Source organism: Kazachstania africana, chromosome 1 (genome assembly GCF_000304475.1).
Source record: "Kazachstania africana CBS 2517 chromosome 1, complete genome".
Classification (NCBI taxonomy): Eukaryota; Fungi; Ascomycota; class Saccharomycetes; order Saccharomycetales; family Saccharomycetaceae; genus Kazachstania; species Kazachstania africana.
In genome coordinates, this window is record NC_018940.1 from 725,260 (window position 1) to 741,922 (window position 16,663).

A 16,663-nucleotide genomic window follows, 5' to 3' on the forward strand; every position below is an offset into this window, starting at 1 on the left:
GGTGCTATATCTCAATTTTCAAATCTGTCGCTTCAAGATTGTTCCTTGATGCGGCACGGAAAAACTCATTGTTGAGTAGAAAAAGTTCCCGCAGCTATTTGAAATTAGTTAATTCAATATAGGAATGTCACGAATATAAAGTATATATCACGACAAAGGCATAAATTTCCATTTAAAAAGGTCACACATTTAGCTACCGATAATATATGGATTTAGGTAATAATGAAATGTTTCTCTCCAACGATATGCTGCATGAAAAGCAGGGACATAACTCCCTTATAGAAGATAACATTATTACAAGCATAAATAACAGTAGACGAGGTAGCTTAGTTACACAGGACTCCGAATTTGAATTAGATGATGCTTTGCTAACTGGGAGTGATTTAGATTACGATTATGAGGACGAGCTAGATGATATGATTGTGTTGCCAATAACCAACGCAAAAAGGAAACAAATCAACGAAGGTGGAGTACCTAATTTGGAATACGAATGTCTCACAACTAAAGATATTTTTAATAGAATGTTAGAAAGAGTGAATCACTTACAGCCTATCTTTTCTTTACCCTTGGAAGATATAATTATCCTAATGCAGCATTATGACTGGAATGAAGAGAGACTGCTTGAAAAGTGGACTGATAAGATGGATGACTTGCTGACCGAAATAGGTCTTATCCATGAAAATGGCAATTTAACCGTCAATGAACGTGGAGTTGCCCTCAAAGAAGACTTTGAATGCGGTATTTGTTGCGAAGTAAAGTCTGTTGAAGTCTTTTCGCTAGAATGTGGACATGAATATTGTATCGAGTGTTATAGAAGATACATACAGGGTAGGCTACATAGTGGTAATATTATTACATGTATGGGCTGTTCAGTAGCATTGAAAAATGAAGATATCGATGAAATTATGGGATATGAATCAAGTAATAAGTTGATGTATTCTTCTATTAAGAGTTTTGTATCAAAACATCATAGGAACTATAAATGGTGCCCCTACACTGATTGCAAGTGCATAATCCATCTGGATGATACTTCTTCGTTAAGCGAATATTCGAGACTTCATTATTCACCCTTTGTAAAATGTAATGCATTGCATAGATTTTGTTTCAGCTGTGGTTTTGAAATACATGCCCCAGCAGACTGCGACATAACTAATGCATGGATCAAAAAGGCTAGAAAAGAATCAGAAAATTTGAATTGGGTACTATCTAACACGAAAGAATGTCCCAAATGTTCTGTTAATATTGAAAAGGACGGTGGATGTAACCATATGGTCTGTTCGAGCTGTAAATATGAATTTTGCTGGATTTGCGAGGGTGAATGGGCTCCCCATGGAAAGAGTTTTTACCAGTGTACCCTTTACAAGAATGAAGACGGTAAATATAATAAGTCCTCAAGTCAAGAAGCTAATAAATTGATGAAAAAATACACATTTTATTATAGAATGTTCAATGAACATGAGGTTTCCGCAAAACTGGATTGGAAACTAGGACAGACTGTAGGTATCAAAGTGAAAAGCTTACAAGAAAAGATTGGTGTTTCCTGGATTGAAGGCCAATTTTTGGCGGAAAGTCTACGGACATTGAATGAAGGTAGAACTGCCTTAAAGTGGTCATTTGCAGTCGCATTCTATTCCGATCCCTCCCATAATTTAACTAAGATATTTGTTGATAATCAAGCTTTACTATCTAAGGCGGTAGAAGATTTGTCGGAATTACTACAGATCAAGGATCCTGAACTTATTATGAGGCGGAAACCAGACTTTTATAACAAGGCTGGATATGTTCAAAATAGAACGAATGCATTAATGGAATGTGGCAGAGATTTGTTATGTAAGGGAATATGTAAACTTACCGATTAGTACGAAATTAATGATGCTTTTTACAGGATTTTTTTATATATACATCAAAATTTATATAAAGCCGTATTCGATCGTATTATGAAGTTTTTAAATCGTAGTCCATTAAATCAATCAAACTCTTTATTTCTAGTTTTCTTCTTGCATCACATATCCATTCTTCGCATAATATGCGAGGCCATCCTTCCAGTTTAATCACCTCTTCCAGTGCTAAGTTTAGTTTAGAAAGCTTTAAATAATCTGAAACTCTTGCAAATATGGAATCAAGGTCATTTTTCTGGTTATCCCCCCTCTTTGTGACTAGTAGTAGTGAGAATAGTTTCGCCGTGAAATGGCCCAGAATCCCAGCATTTGGTGGTAATAAGGATGCAGTCTTGAAATCTCTTTCCAGCATGTTCCACCTATTATAAAGTTGTTCAGTTGATAATATTTTTTGATCATGTGAGATTTCCTCTAGTTCATCTATAGCAACATCGAGTAGTGTAGGTTTCTTCTTCGCGTGACATGAACAATTAGTTTCTGATTTTGGACTTTTATTGCTGCAATGGCATTGTCCTGTTTTTTCGTGGCAGTTGCATGACGTCTTTTGTGATTGTTTCAGCAACGTATTTAACTGCTTCAATCTGTTTACCTTGTCATTCATTGAGATACTAACGTATTCATTTGATCTTAAAAGGTCTTTCATATCATTCAGAATTGAAGATAGTTGGGTGATTGCCACATTCTTAGTCAAAAGTTTATTTAACCGATCAACAGACTTTTGAAAATTTGCCAAACTCCCATCTAATTCATCTAGATTAGCCAATTTTCCACTGCGCTCCTGTTCTACCTTCGACTTGACAATTTTCTCGAATTCTTTCACCTGAGCGATGGATAAAGCTGCGATATCATTTTCCTGTTTTGATCTCAAGTTAGCTTCGTTAGAGGCTAAACTGGTTTCTAAGATCCTTTGAGTTCTTTCTTCCAAATGAGTTTTGAATCTCTCGAATTTTACATTGTAGCTTTCTTCTATTTCTTCTGTTTTAGCAGCTAATTGTTCCCTAAACTCTTTATCTAATCTAGTAATGTCATTTTTGATACCTTCGGAAATGGCGTCAGTGACATTCGCATCCAAATTATCATTAAATTCTTCTAAAATGCTACTCAAGTCATTGAAACTGCTAGAAATTGAATAAATTTGTGATTTATCCATCACCAATTTTTCACTGTTTATCTTTTGGATTATTGAATTTAATTCATTGATAATTTTATCGAGCATTGCATAATCATTGTGATCCTTGTTACACAACCTTAGCTTTAGTATATTTTCTTCTTTTTCACCTTCTAATGGCAGAGGCCTGTGGACTGGTATTCCTATAGTACTCCCGGTGACATAACTACTCAATTGGTTCAATTTTGTCGGATTTTTTAGTCTGGAATGATCGTAAGTATCAATGATAGAATCTGCAAAAGGGACATTATCTATGAACCAATCCGTGGCCCTATTATCTGTATATTCAGTTAGTATTATTCCACAGGCGTAAAAGGTCACGGTACCCAACGATAATGTTAGCAGTGTATTACGAAAACGGTGTGACTTAGTCTTCTGAACGGACTTGACACCAGTGTTTATGCTTGAATAACATTGTTTCCTCGAGAGTTGAAGAGTTCTAGAAAGTGAAGTGATACGAATCATTGCTAAACTTCGTCGCGAATGGCAATATGATACAGTGTTTTCTTCAACTATTCATTCCCCTTGGGCCTTGTTTTTTTTTCTGATATCTAATATTGAAAGCCTTGCCTTTCCTTGTGTATTATTGGTGAGGAAAGAGCAGCTCAGCAAAATAACTGAAATTGCAATTTTAAAACATTGATTTGACTTTAATTTAGACAGTCTCACTATCCATGCCTATTTGATAGTCATTGATTTAACTTGCTCATATGGTTACTCTCTATTAGGTAAGAGATTCCTATATGGAGCGAATAGTATGAACTTCTCTTTCCTAAATAGGAAACGTACGTTCAAAGCGACCCATCAAGTCATCAGGTTTTAAAAGCCTTATAAAGGAGTTAAAGGATTCAGTTTTCTCTTCAGTCAAAAATAGATTTATAGGATTGGGTTAGTTACAAGTAAGAAAGTAAGTTTAGGATAGACAACAATGTTGCAATTCAAATTAGTCTTGTTGGGGGACTCATCTGTTGGAAAATCATCTATTGTGAATAGATTTGTTAAAGATTCATTTGAAGATTTGAGAGAAAGTACAATCGGCGCAGCCTTCTTGTCGCAAACAATAAAATTAAATGATAATGGTAAAGAAGTTATAGTAAAGTTTGAGATTTGGGATACAGCAGGGCAGGAACGTTATAAGTCATTGGCTCCAATGTATTATAGAAATGCAAATGCTGCTCTAGTTGTATATGATATTACAGAACTTGATTCACTGAATAAAGCTAAGACGTGGGTAGAAGAATTGAAAAACAAAGTTGGAGATGATAACATCGTCATATATCTAGTAGGTAACAAGCTGGATGTTTGCGAGAAGGATTCTAGTAAGAGGCTCGTTTCCCTGGAGGGTGCTAAGGAATATGCCAAGGAACAAGGCTTATTATTTATAGAGACAAGTGCGAAGACTGGTGCTAATATAAAGGAAACTTTTCAGGAAATCGGCGAAAAATTGTACGATATTAAGAAAACAGAAGTAAATACTGATTTGGATGGGAACACTGGTGAAATCGAAATATCAAAGCCTTCAACAAACGATACTACTTCCTGTTGCAGTTGAAAATCCAGCAAGAAATTTGTCCGATTTTGTAGATAAAAGCAAGTGGTACACATAAGTATATGTGGCTATATATATAGTCGCTTAGATAAATAAAAAAATGCATGATTATAATCTAAAGAAATTGTTAAAAACTTGTGAAGACTAGTAAATCAATTGGTTAAACTACATAAAACACAGGAGGCATCTATTGAAAAGGAAAAAGTAGGGCGAAAGATATTTAGAACTTGCAGTATGTCTAAGACGTCAATGGCATGACGTTCTCAGAAAATTCACCGATGACATTACCTGCTGGGTTATAAGAGCAAACAACGTACTCACCCCAAGTGGTATCACAATATTTAATACCACAGCCAACTGAAGTTGTTGATTTCCAGACGACTTGAGTGAAGTGACCGGTGCTTGAAGAGTAACCAGGGCTTGAAAAGTCGTACTCAGAGATTTCATCGTACCATGCGTCAACGGCGCCAGTAATACCGTAGCCAAGTGCTAAATTTTCACCGTAGGAAGAGTCATCTTCAGTCAAAGTGCCTGAACAGTCATATGCATCAGCCAGAGATTGTGCATAGGAGGCCAATGTATCGTCCCAAGTTAAAGCACTTGTATTTTGGTGCAACGCTCTTTTATTGTTGTGTTCAACCAGCAAGGCAGTAGCGTAGTCAGATGAAGTGGCAGTTGCTGAACCACTAGATGTAGTAGTTGTAGCTACGTTCGTTTCGCTGTCAATGGCAGCAACACTAGAACTACTCGAGACAGTGGTGATGTCATGGACTTCATCAGAGGCAGTCATAGCAATGCTGGTTGTAGGACTAGCTTCTTGACCCAGGGTAGTGTAGGAAGTGACAGTTTGATCGTTTTCAACAAGAACAATTGCTTCGACAGTGACAGCAAGCTCTGATACTTGTTCTGTGACTGTAATTACAGCAGGAGCAGCAATCGCCACTGATATAATGCATGCAAATAGCACGCTAGGACTTGAGAATTTCATAAAGAATGACGATAGATTGTGGTGTTACTGTAGTAAAATAAAACAGTAATTTTTATATGACCAAAGAATGAGTCTATTGCCGGTTCATTCAAGGAAGAAACTACATTTCAAAAAACGAAATGAGCCATAAAACTTATAGTTTTTTGATTTATATATGTTTCGAACATGGAAGGCTGACACTCGTATGCGACGTATTGGGAAAACAAAATGCCAAGAAGCCAAGAAGTAAATAGCGGTAAGCTATTGTATTTTGGCTGCCAGTCTCTCCGTGCACTGTAGTGGCAAATCCATACGTGAACAAAAAAAGGAATATAGGAACATTTCGAGACTTCGCTAAAAGAGGCAAAAAGGTAGAAGCTGGCAATATTATTTTTTTTTCTTTGGCGGCTCTTCATATCTGGCACATGAGCTAAGCCTGTTCAGAGAATGGACCGTAGAAGCTAAGAGGCGGGGTTGCTTGTTTTCGTTCGGTCAGCGATCTCGAAGATTTTGTAAAACGGAAGAGAAACTGGCGCGACCAAAAGAAACGGGCGTTTCAAATCTTCGACCGGCTTTAGAATACAGAAACATTTTAGACACTTGTTGTCAACCATTTTATTGCTTATGAGTGACCATTAAAACAAGTCTTACGTTTGCTTGAAACATGATAATTAGGAAAAAAAGATCCTGAAATTTGTTTAGCACCCAATAGGAGTGATACAAAAGATATAATTCACCTTTATTCTTGATTTTCTATTAAAAGTTATCGGAATTGTATTATATTAAATGCAGTAGAGATGATAATTAAAAAAAAGACTTTATAGTTTATTTGAAATGCGAAATTGAAAGAGATGTCAATTTTTTCACAACCTGAACTTGATTGTGGATATCTGATATATTTAGGCATGACAAAACACATCAACATTTCAATCCTGTTGGATTGACTTGTCTTTTGACGTCTCTTACAGCTCATCTATTTTATAAAAATAATGGGCATGGGAACTTCCCTTCAGCGGTCATGCTGAAAAGAATGGTTAATGGTTACAATATCTGAACATGAACAATGATATTTTTACTACGATCAGTTTTTTTTGTTGGGTCACACCATATTTCGTACAGTCATCCCATTGTTTATCCTTCACACACTTTAATGTGTTTCTAATAATGCTATCAGACTCTTTACTAATCTCAAACTGGTCTCTTATTCTCTTTTCCTTATAAATCTCCAAAATATAATTCAAAACGTTCCTCAAAACAACCACTTTAGAAGTAGCATCGGATTCACTGAACGTGAAGCCCAAATAATCCTCAAATTTCTCATTTTCTACGTCCTGATCAACGACTTCCCAGTAGGCTATCGAATTTGGACTCATTATACTAACACCCTCACAATAAGTTCCTTTCAAATCCCAAGACAGAACATCTCTCTCGAAGTCCATAGTTGGAACCATTAATTCTAGATGATAAGCTCCGTGGGTCTCTATTAATAAACTTAGCATTGGCCTATAGTAAGTACTTCCGCAACCACAACCAGAGGAGTGAGATTTGGGAAAGCCGAGCCACATTTGCTTACCTTCAACTTGAGGGATATCAGCAGGTAATTTAACAAATTGTGTGCCACCTCTCATATCATCATACGCGTTTTCACCAGAGGCTTCAATGGTAGCGGCTTCAAATACCATTTCACATATACCGTCATTTAATGAACATTTTACAATTTCTAATGGCGCATATGTATAGATAAAATAAATAAAACCTCTAGAAAAAACGCTATCCTTATTTTCATCATGGTATGGGAAAAATGGTGCCCAATTTTTTTCTTTATCTCTTAATTTACGACCTTCAATTGAAAATTTCACCAATGCATCAATTTTCCTATGCGGATGAAATGCATAAATTCTTCTTTTATCTTCGTCATTGTCCTGCATATTGAAAATAATGATGGGTTCTTCATATTTGTCATTTTTTCTCAAGATAACGTGAGGATCTTCTGGTCCATTGAAATATCCATTAAGATCCAGTGGTATATTGATTACAGAAGGGTAAGTCAAATAATATCTTGATAGTAGTTCATCATATCTTTGTTGGAATTTTAATTTTTTCTTTGTTATTTGAACAATACAGTCATTATAATATTCTCTATCAGAAATTTTCAAGTTATCACAAGTTGAATAATCTAAATTCTTTTCTAAATTGGATAACTCCTTTGTTACTTCCTTTGGAATTGGAACATCACTGAATGGTATACGTTTACCTTTTATTTCATTCCAATCTTTATCAAAAGCTTGTGCTCTAACTAAAGAGAGTTTAGCTGCTCCTTTGAAACCTTCTGGGGAATAGATTACTCTAGTGTATACGACAAAGCATAGCTCGCTTTCTAACCATACAGCAGCACCTCCAAACCTTAACCAATTTTTACCAATGATTTCGGTTTCACTCATCATTTTTTCATTATCATCCTCAAGTTCTTTGCTCAATTTAGTTTTATCATTAGTAAGTTCTCTTCTTAACGCGACCAAATCATCTGGTAACAAAATATTCCATCGTGACAATTCCATAATATTATTATATTGAAGATCATTACAACTGACTAAAGAATCGTATTCTTGATGATATGAAGCTTCAGGTATAATACCATTTGAATTTACCTCACTGTTCGCTGTTTTCTCTAATTGCAAATTGGAAACGAAACCAGTGACATTGACAGCTGTAAAATTATAATGTAAAATATCAGGTGTAATTGGGGTTCTCGATAGATCTTTATAACGTAACTGATTTGTTATATCAATTTTCAGTAAATCTTTCTTATTACGTACTGTCTTTAGAGCCGTGCTTGTATAGTAATAAGATTTGACATTGTTTTTATGGGTGAAAAAAAGGAAAAAGAACATGGAACCCAACAGTAGCTTGATTAAATTACTTTTAATTGATTTACACTTCATTTTTCTTGCCACGAAGAATTTGCACTGTTGACAGATAATTCTGAATTTTCCACATATGGACGATGAAGTTCCAAGTTCAATAATCTTTGGAGGGTCACTTAGTAAAGGTACAGAATGGCCGTCATCTGAAGAAAGCTCATAGGAAAAATTATCTTCTTCGGACATTAATAGATACCAGCCATAAATTACAACTGAAAATGTTACCTTGATAGCTGAGATAAGAATAAACTGAAAAATCTAAAAGAGAGATATTTTTACTGTGAACTGTGAATATATATGTCTGTTCAAACAGTTTATTTTTTTGTGACAAGATCTATTTTTCAGAAAGAGAAAAAGACAAGAAGTATACAAAATTTTAAGCATCCTTTGATGCTATCATTTAGTTCCAAAAGTCTTGTTATTGGGTCACTTAACCTTTTCAGACAGTGAATAGTACTTTAAGAGTGTTAGTACCACAAGTACTTTCTTCTATTTTTGGAAATACTCTGGAGAAATAAGATTTACTAGAATTGTATTGTTTGTTCTTTTTTTTTCGTCTTAGTCAATCTATACTGTGTATGAAAAGGTTCGTGCCTTTAGTAGAAAAGAAGATCTACGCTGAAAAGTCCGTAGAAAGTGGGAATGCAGAGTCGCGTGTTCTTACCCGCCAATGAATAAGTTTATGATGATTTATACTGTAATTTTCATTTGTCTCTCTTAAAGGAAGAGAATGCAATTGTTGGATAAGAAGATGAGTCCAATTGTCATTCTTGACTCGTTTTTAGACAATGAGGACCCTAGGAGGTAGAATGCTAGAAGGGCCTACTGATTTGAAAATGTTCAACCTTTATCGAACTGATTACAATAGCGTGGAACACAAAAAGTTAAGGACTAACTATTCCTCGATTGTCTTGGTTATCTTAAAATGTAACCCGGCCTGACCATAAGAGTATTTGACGGGTAACCATTCCCGGGTAAAGTTTCTCTAAATGATTGCTTCTCTCTTTCTCCACTGGCCTCCTCTCTCTATTTGCGGCCCCACTCCTCTCCCGGCTAATCACACATGTCGGTTTTTTTTTAAATAGCCGAGAAAATGCGGCAGAGAGAGAGAGAGAGAGAGAGAGAGAAGGAGAAAGCGTGTGGCGGCAAATCAGTGGTGGTCGACAGGGAAATATTTTAGTTTGCCAGTGAACAGCGCCAACAAATCACTTTTCCACACACCGAAACGAAACGATAATTTCTTAGCGCGCAGCAAGAGACACGCGCACCCTCCGCTGCCCCTCCGGAGAAATGAAAGGCAGTATATGGCATAAATCATGCATGTTGTCATTTTCCGAATTGAAACGTAGATTACAATACGTGTACGCTAGCAATTTGGTGGTGGTAAATAAGTCTTATGTTATATATAATTTCGATATATATATATATATCGAAAAGTGTTTCAATTTAAATACTACAAAGTGTATCTTTCCCAATTTCACAAGGACCTTCTCCCCCCATTACCTTCATTTACGCACCCCACAACAATCTTATTCTATTTCTGTCCCTCTTTACAAACCAATTTGCATTACTAATGACTGAATTAGAAACTATTTATCTACAAGTTAATGAAAATGAACCAAAAATTAAACTGACTTGCATTCATCATTTCCACAATATTTTGAAATTAACCAAATACTTAAATGCTTTACAAGATAAGTACCAATTAATCTTACAAGTCGAGGAAACTGTCACTGACAATTTAAAACTATTTACAGATGGTGTAAAAGCACCTTTCTATATTGTGGAATTTAATGAATCTGATGATTCTTTCTACCTTTGGAAATCTGAAGGGAAGTTCATCAAAGATTCAATCATTTCAAGTTTTTATAATACACATCTTCGAACTACAAAGAGAATTGAAAATCCCTGGGAGACAAATTTTAAGGATGATTCAATTTACCAAACTCATCCTTTCAAGGAAAAGATTAAACTGGTATTGAATGATTTGAATGTTAATTGGAAGTCATTTGATAAACAAATTTTTTGGGATAGATTGGACAGAATTATTGAAAAATGTCATTCTGATGGTAATATTTCATTTAAGAGCTTGATCTTAATGGCTTTATTAAAGACAAGATTGATTCAAAATAAAAGTTTTTTGAAAAATGAACTCTTAAACTATCACACAAAGATGAAAAGTCACATTTCATCTGAAGAAAGTATTCTATCTTCGGATGATGCTGACTATTCAACAACTTCTTCATCGGCTAATTCCTTACTCTCTACGGAAGAAAGACAAAGAAAATTCTCAGATTCTGATATACATATCACTGAACCAATGAACAATCAATTAAAGGAGATTTTTAATGAACATTTCAAATTAATGGTCGAGAATTACGAATTTTTTGAATTGAGAACGAAGAATGGTATCCCAAAGAGAACAAGAACTAGAGAACCTTTTAAAACAAAATCGTGTTTCTAAAATGAAATGAAAGTCCCCCTTACCCAAGCATACTTGCATGTACATATTTACTCGTACGCTCGATAATTACGTGCCCAGATACATATATATGATTGCATATATATTCAATAATAATGTTACACATCAGATCATCATTATTCCTCTTTCCTGGTACAAGTCTTTCTTGTAAGATGAATTCGGCAGTGCCACTATCAGGTCACGGATCAATATATGCATTCCCTGCCCAAATGAATGTATCAAGTTTGATATAATCTTGAAGAATAAACAGTAATCGCTATTTCTCAATAATTCACACTGTTGTACTGGTCGTCACGAACGACGCGATTCTTGTTTTCACCGAATATTTTCGTTTTTCTTCATCTCTTAAAAGTAACATATTGATAAAAATTGGTATAAAACTTCAATTTAGATCAAAATATAAACAAGTCAAAGGAACAGCCATCAGAAACACTATTTCAATTATAAGTAGCCATGTACAAATTGCAGGTGGTCTTGGTTCCTCCTAGTGCAAAAGACTTCATTTTGCCATTGGGCTTCAATTCAAATAGTGGAATGATTGATCCAAACAATACTTTAAATCAACCAAATAATTTAAGCAATAATCAGGAAGCTTCCATGAATCAGATCTTTCCAAGTAACAATTCATCAATTTTTAATTTTAACAACGTTAGATTCAAGAAATTTTTACATTTTACTAAACCTAATAATAATTTATTTGCACTATCGCAAGAAATTCTGAACAAATGTGAAAAGATGTACCCTAAATTAATAGACGACATTGAAATATTAAGTCTACAGGACGCAAATAGTTGCGATTTAGATCCGGATTTTACGGTCAAGGATGTCTTCAATGTGGATAATGTCGTACAAGTAATCTTGAAAAATGAGTTAGATATAGATAATAATGAAGATATGTCATTATATAGAAATGCCAAGAGAATAAAACTGGACAGTGGAAGCTCACAGATTACTCAGCAAAATTATACTGGTGGTAATAGTGGTGTAATTAAAGTTTTAAAGAAGCGTACAAATCAAGCCAACTTAAGAGTTTCAACTCCATTGGCAAACCAAATTTATCCAAATACAAATAATAATTCTGATATAGACAATAATGACGAAGATTTTGGTGAAAGATCTTTCCTACCACCCCCTACGCATCCTCAATCTCCACCAATACGTATCAGTTCAGGTATTGACAATTATAGCGTAAAGAGGATCAAGGTAACGAATGAAGATACGGTGTCGAGATCAGCAACGGTTGATCCTGACAAAACGAAGCAGCAACGTATGCTTTCAGGTACTCCTTTGAAAAATACAATGACACCGAATCGTGTAACTTTGACAGGTCAAAGGGTAGTATCTGAAAATAACGTCACAAGTTCTAATAACAATAATGGTTTGATATTCACTGGAGTTACATCCTCTAATAAAAGTGCACCTAACTCAACTCCGCGTATAGCATCGGGTATGTTATCAATACCAGAACCTAAGATTTCAGAGGTTGAAAAAGAACTCAGAGAAGGCCCCTCAAGTCCTTCTAGTTTATTGCCTGCAAAGCCTGATAGAATTCCGATGAAAAAGCCATACATTGAAAAGACTGAGCAACCAGAATCTTCTTCTGAAGACTTTTCCGAAAGCTCATCTTCTGAGGTAAGAGACAGTAATGCATCCCCTTCCAAAGAAGCTAACGGTGTAGCAACAGAGTTGAGTATAAAGTCACCAACTAAAAATACTCCATTCAACACTGTTAGTAGCATTCAATACAGAGACTTGGCAAATCATACATCAGTTCAAAGAAAATCGTCTTTAGAAACGAGAATTGAGAGTAAAGCAATTGCTCAAACAGCTCAAGGGCATAACGAAATGAGAAGAATTGATAATTTCTCCGATACAGATGATGAAGAAAACGAACGCATGGATGATACTTCCATTGGGAATGATACAGTGCGTCATAATGATTTAGACTCTAGTAAAACCATGCATAAAGATGATTTAATACGGATGGTAACTGATTACCAAAATTCAAAGCAGGTAGCTCCCTCTCCTATCTTAGAGAAACCCACATTATCAAATTCTTCTCTTGATATTAAAGATTCTGAGGAAAAAATTACTCAACAGAAGAAGAGTGATATTGAGAGCTCTTTGATCTCCAAACCATTGAAAGAAAATTTAATTGAACCAGAGAAAGGTTCGCTTTTTAAATCTGTAGAATCTTCGTCCAATAGCACAATCAGGGTATTGAGAAATACAAAAAAGGTACCTGAAGAACAGGAAAATGAAAGCGAACTTTCAGCAGATGATGAGGAAGATAAAGATAAAAACAAACCACTACATAAAAAAAGTTACAGGAAGCCTGATACTCCTGCCCCTAGTAAGGACCATTTGTCTACAGTTACTTCTAAGAAAAGCATCACGTCTGAGGATAATAAAAGTGTCGACAAACCACAAGTCAAGAGCTCAGGTGAAAATGCAAAGCCTAAACAGTCGCTTGTTACTAAAAGCAAGCCTACAAAGGTCACAAAACCTACGATTGAAGCTTCCCCTAAGGGAAAAAAAATGATCGTCCCAATTTTAAATAAGCACAATATTGTAACTCCTAAGGCTCCAAATAAAGCAAATGATGCGCCACCACCAAGAATTTCGCAAGGTACTAATGCTAAAAAGGAACAAAAAGGTGAAGTGAAAGGTAGTTCGTCAAATGATTCGGATGAGAGCAGCTCTTCTTCGGATTCTTCTAGTTCCGATAACGAAACTGAGAGAGTTGTAACTGTTAGAACCGTAACCAAGAAACCATCGACTAGAGCCTCATTAAATAAAGCTCAGGCTCAAAAAGTCATTGATAAATCTGTTAAAGAACATTTCCCTTTCAAGAAGATCCAGAAAGAAAAGGTTTATCAGACTCCAGAATTTCTCGAGTCCAGTGACGAAAGTGATACAAATACTGAAAACGGTTTAAATCAAGACAAGAAGGGCAAGAAATTACAAGAAGAAAAGGTGGAGAAGGGAGAAGTAATCAATAAAAACTCTGAAAACGATGAAGCAGCACCTATGACCAAGTTAGAAAAAGATACGCATAAAAAGGAACCTGTTAAGAAAGCTGTTAGTACAAAGCCTGATGTAGCCAAAAGTACTAAGGATACGCTTCAGAAGAAGGAGGCCCAAAAGAATGAACCATCTAAAGCCAAAGACAACAAGACTGCAGCTGTCTCGCTTGAAACACATGGATTAGTATCTAGGAACGTAATGGCCCCAGGTCTTACTAGCAATGTTAAAAATAGCAAATCTGCATCTTTATCTTCTTCAGATAGGGAATCTTCAAGTAGCAGGGACGATTCCTCTTCATATTACAGCTCAACTGACGATTCATCATCAGAAGAAGAAAATTCAACCTCGTCAACCAGAAAAGCAAGAAGATTGGTCGTTGCACCACCTAAAGGCATTGTAGGAACATACAGTAGGAAGACTACCTTGGGTAATATATCAGATTTAGAAAATGCTCCTCAATCTACCCAAGTTTCGTCGCTCTCTTCACAGCAAGCATCACCTAGCAAAACACTTGTACAATCAAAACAACTAAATGGTGCAACTGCTCCATCAAAGGTGCAGCCACATGATAGTAGTAGTTCTTTGAGCTCTTCAAGTGTATCCAATAAATTGCCTCAAAAGATTCGTCCCTCCTTAAGTTCCTTATCTGATTTGGCATCAAGAGGTATACCCGATGTCAGAGAAAAAAGTAATAAAGTTGCTTCTTCACATCAGAAAACTAAGGCTGAAAAAGAAGAATCGGAATCAGACTCTGAGTCAAGTGACGATAACTCAAGCCATGAATCAAGTTCTGATGATGATGATGATTCAGAGTCAGACTCAGATAGCTCTTCAGATAACGGTAATAGCGATTTTATCAGTGCAAAGTCTGCAAGTGCTTTATTGGGAAAGAAGAAAAAGAAGGCAAGTGGTGGTTTTGCATCCTTGATTAAAGATTCGAAGAAAAAGTAAATAAGTAATGGTGCTTAACGTATTGATATATAACTTTAATATTTCACGCTTGTGTAAAAGTCCAAAAGAAAATCTTTTAATGAAGGAGTTGACTTTAACCAAAAACAGGTTATAAAAAGTACTTTGAAGAGTGGTATAGAAATGAAATGCATCTATACCCCAGGATTATGATTGATATTGGCCCATTGTAGTACATATATAGCACCAGAGACAACAATTATACTTACAGGTAAACTCAAGACCACATAGCCCCAGAATAATATGTCAGCCATTTCTGCTTCAAAAAACTCATTTATTTGTGTAATTTGTGTTAATTGGATAGCAGGAGGTGAAACAGTCAAAAGGAATCCAACAACTAGAAAGATTGGGTCATCTAATATACTCACATTGATATATTTAACGGCGACTGTAATCACTGGTAGCAAAATCATGGAAGGTAAAATCATACGACCCACTATTGAACCTATCAATAGTTTAGTATGGTTACGAGTTTTCGGGAATGTTTCATCTGATGGATATAGATTTGAACCCAACACAATTAAAATTAAAGGAATAGAAAGTGCACCTAATTGGATGACGGCTTCTGCGAATGTATTTGTTAGGAATCCGTTCTTATAAAATAATTCATTCTGGACAGGTTGTATACATGCAATGATTATAGCTAATAGCATAGAATATAATGGAGGGTTTAAATATGATTTCACAACCTCCATGGAAGAATTCACTCTGATCACAGTTTTATCCCATATAGATGGTACGCTACTAGTTGGGGGAGTAACGGCATTTGACGAATCAAATCCATTAGAAGATGCAGAGGAGCCTGCTGTAATAGTTTCTGCTGAGTTTTGATTTGATTCAAGGTGCAATTGAATTTGAGATGGTGGCATGTGATGAGTATTTTCTCCAGACCATTTCATTAATTTGTTGTAACCCCAACTCCATCTTAGCATCTGCCCAATTTGTTGAAAGATCAATAGATATAAAAGGCCTCTAGAGGCAACGTTATCTCTACTATCATTCGGTATTTGATCCCATGTTAAATCTGGTAGAGTGTATGCTAAAGATAAAGTCAGTGAGACAGGTAAAGAATTACTATTACCAAATATAGAATTTGCAACGACAAAATTAGTTTCATCTTTATCTAATCTCAAAATTTTTGACATTAGCTTACCAGAAAAGAATGAAATACCTGTACTTAATGCAAAAAATAAAGGAATGATACCTATTTCTACTATCTTCGCTACAGACAGCGATTTTGCCAGTTTACTAAAAATAAGGCATGGTGTGAAAAGGTCGACATTCAAACGGGATATTATTTTCTGGCTTTGCTTCGGAAGTAATCCCGTATGTGCACTCCAGAAACCAGCAAATGCAATTATAACAACTTGTAAAACGGATTCGAATACTAAGTAAGCCAAATGCGTGAAGGCAAACGTTTCAGCTAATGTATCAGACATAAAAAAAAATAAACTTCTGATGATAGTATGTTCACTTGAAGACTGTATTAGACTATCACTTATCTGTTAATTTATTCCTATTTACTCATCACTTCCTATATATACTATTCATACGTAATGTGATAGTAGACTATTTTTGTAGCAGTTTTGATAAGCACCGTTTCCCCTAGACAGCGCGCCGGAATTTCCGCCTGCCTAATTGAAAAGGAAAATTGCGCCTGGTTTTACCCTTTGAAGTAATAG

At 35.5% G+C, this 16,663-nt stretch overlaps 8 protein-coding genes across 8 annotated transcripts; 4 read left to right on the plus strand and 4 right to left on the minus strand.

Moving 5' to 3' along the window:
- Window positions 1-206: 206 nt before the first annotated feature.
- HEL1 (E3 ubiquitin-protein ligase HEL1) lies at window positions 207-1,859 on the plus strand (the record flags this gene model as incomplete). Its single annotated transcript, XM_003954875.1, has 1 exon — window positions 207-1,859. One exon carries the CDS (start codon window positions 207-209, stop codon window positions 1,857-1,859), a length of 1,653 nt encoding a protein of 550 aa, XP_003954924.1.
- Window positions 1,860-1,935: 76 nt separating this feature from the next.
- Window positions 1,936-3,531, minus strand: MIC60 (Mic60p; the record flags this gene model as incomplete). The annotated part of the gene is made up of 1 exon (XM_003954876.1): window positions 1,936-3,531. The coding sequence occupies one exon, from the start codon at window positions 3,529-3,531 to the stop codon at window positions 1,936-1,938; it is 1,596 nt and encodes a 531-aa protein (XP_003954925.1).
- A 463-nt stretch (window positions 3,532-3,994) lies between these two features.
- On the plus strand, window positions 3,995-4,618 carry YPT52 (Rab family GTPase YPT52; the record flags this gene model as incomplete). Its single annotated transcript, XM_003954877.1, has 1 exon — window positions 3,995-4,618. The coding sequence occupies one exon, from the start codon at window positions 3,995-3,997 to the stop codon at window positions 4,616-4,618; it is 624 nt and encodes a 207-aa protein (XP_003954926.1).
- Window positions 4,619-4,853: 235 nt separating this feature from the next.
- On the minus strand, window positions 4,854-5,603 carry PRY2 (sterol-binding protein; the record flags this gene model as incomplete). Its single annotated transcript, XM_003954878.1, has 1 exon — window positions 4,854-5,603. The coding sequence occupies one exon, from the start codon at window positions 5,601-5,603 to the stop codon at window positions 4,854-4,856; it is 750 nt and encodes a 249-aa protein (XP_003954927.1).
- Window positions 5,604-6,616: 1,013 nt separating this feature from the next.
- On the minus strand, window positions 6,617-8,689 carry KAFR0A03580 (uncharacterized protein; the record flags this gene model as incomplete). Its single annotated transcript, XM_003954879.1, has 1 exon — window positions 6,617-8,689. One exon carries the CDS (start codon window positions 8,687-8,689, stop codon window positions 6,617-6,619), a length of 2,073 nt encoding a protein of 690 aa, XP_003954928.1.
- A 1,387-nt stretch (window positions 8,690-10,076) lies between these two features.
- Window positions 10,077-10,967, plus strand: FPT1 (chromatin-associated RNAPIII regulator FPT1; the record flags this gene model as incomplete). The annotated part of the gene is made up of 1 exon (XM_003954880.1): window positions 10,077-10,967. The coding sequence occupies one exon, from the start codon at window positions 10,077-10,079 to the stop codon at window positions 10,965-10,967; it is 891 nt and encodes a 296-aa protein (XP_003954929.1).
- Window positions 10,968-11,438: 471 nt separating this feature from the next.
- Window positions 11,439-14,963, plus strand: TOF2 (Tof2p; the record flags this gene model as incomplete). Its single annotated transcript, XM_003954881.1, has 1 exon — window positions 11,439-14,963. The coding sequence occupies one exon, from the start codon at window positions 11,439-11,441 to the stop codon at window positions 14,961-14,963; it is 3,525 nt and encodes a 1,174-aa protein (XP_003954930.1).
- Window positions 14,964-15,115: 152 nt separating this feature from the next.
- KAFR0A03610 (uncharacterized protein) lies at window positions 15,116-16,420 on the minus strand (the record flags this gene model as incomplete). The annotated part of the gene is made up of 1 exon (XM_003954882.1): window positions 15,116-16,420. One exon carries the CDS (start codon window positions 16,418-16,420, stop codon window positions 15,116-15,118), a length of 1,305 nt encoding a protein of 434 aa, XP_003954931.1.
- Between the last annotated feature and the right edge of the window lie 243 nt (window positions 16,421-16,663).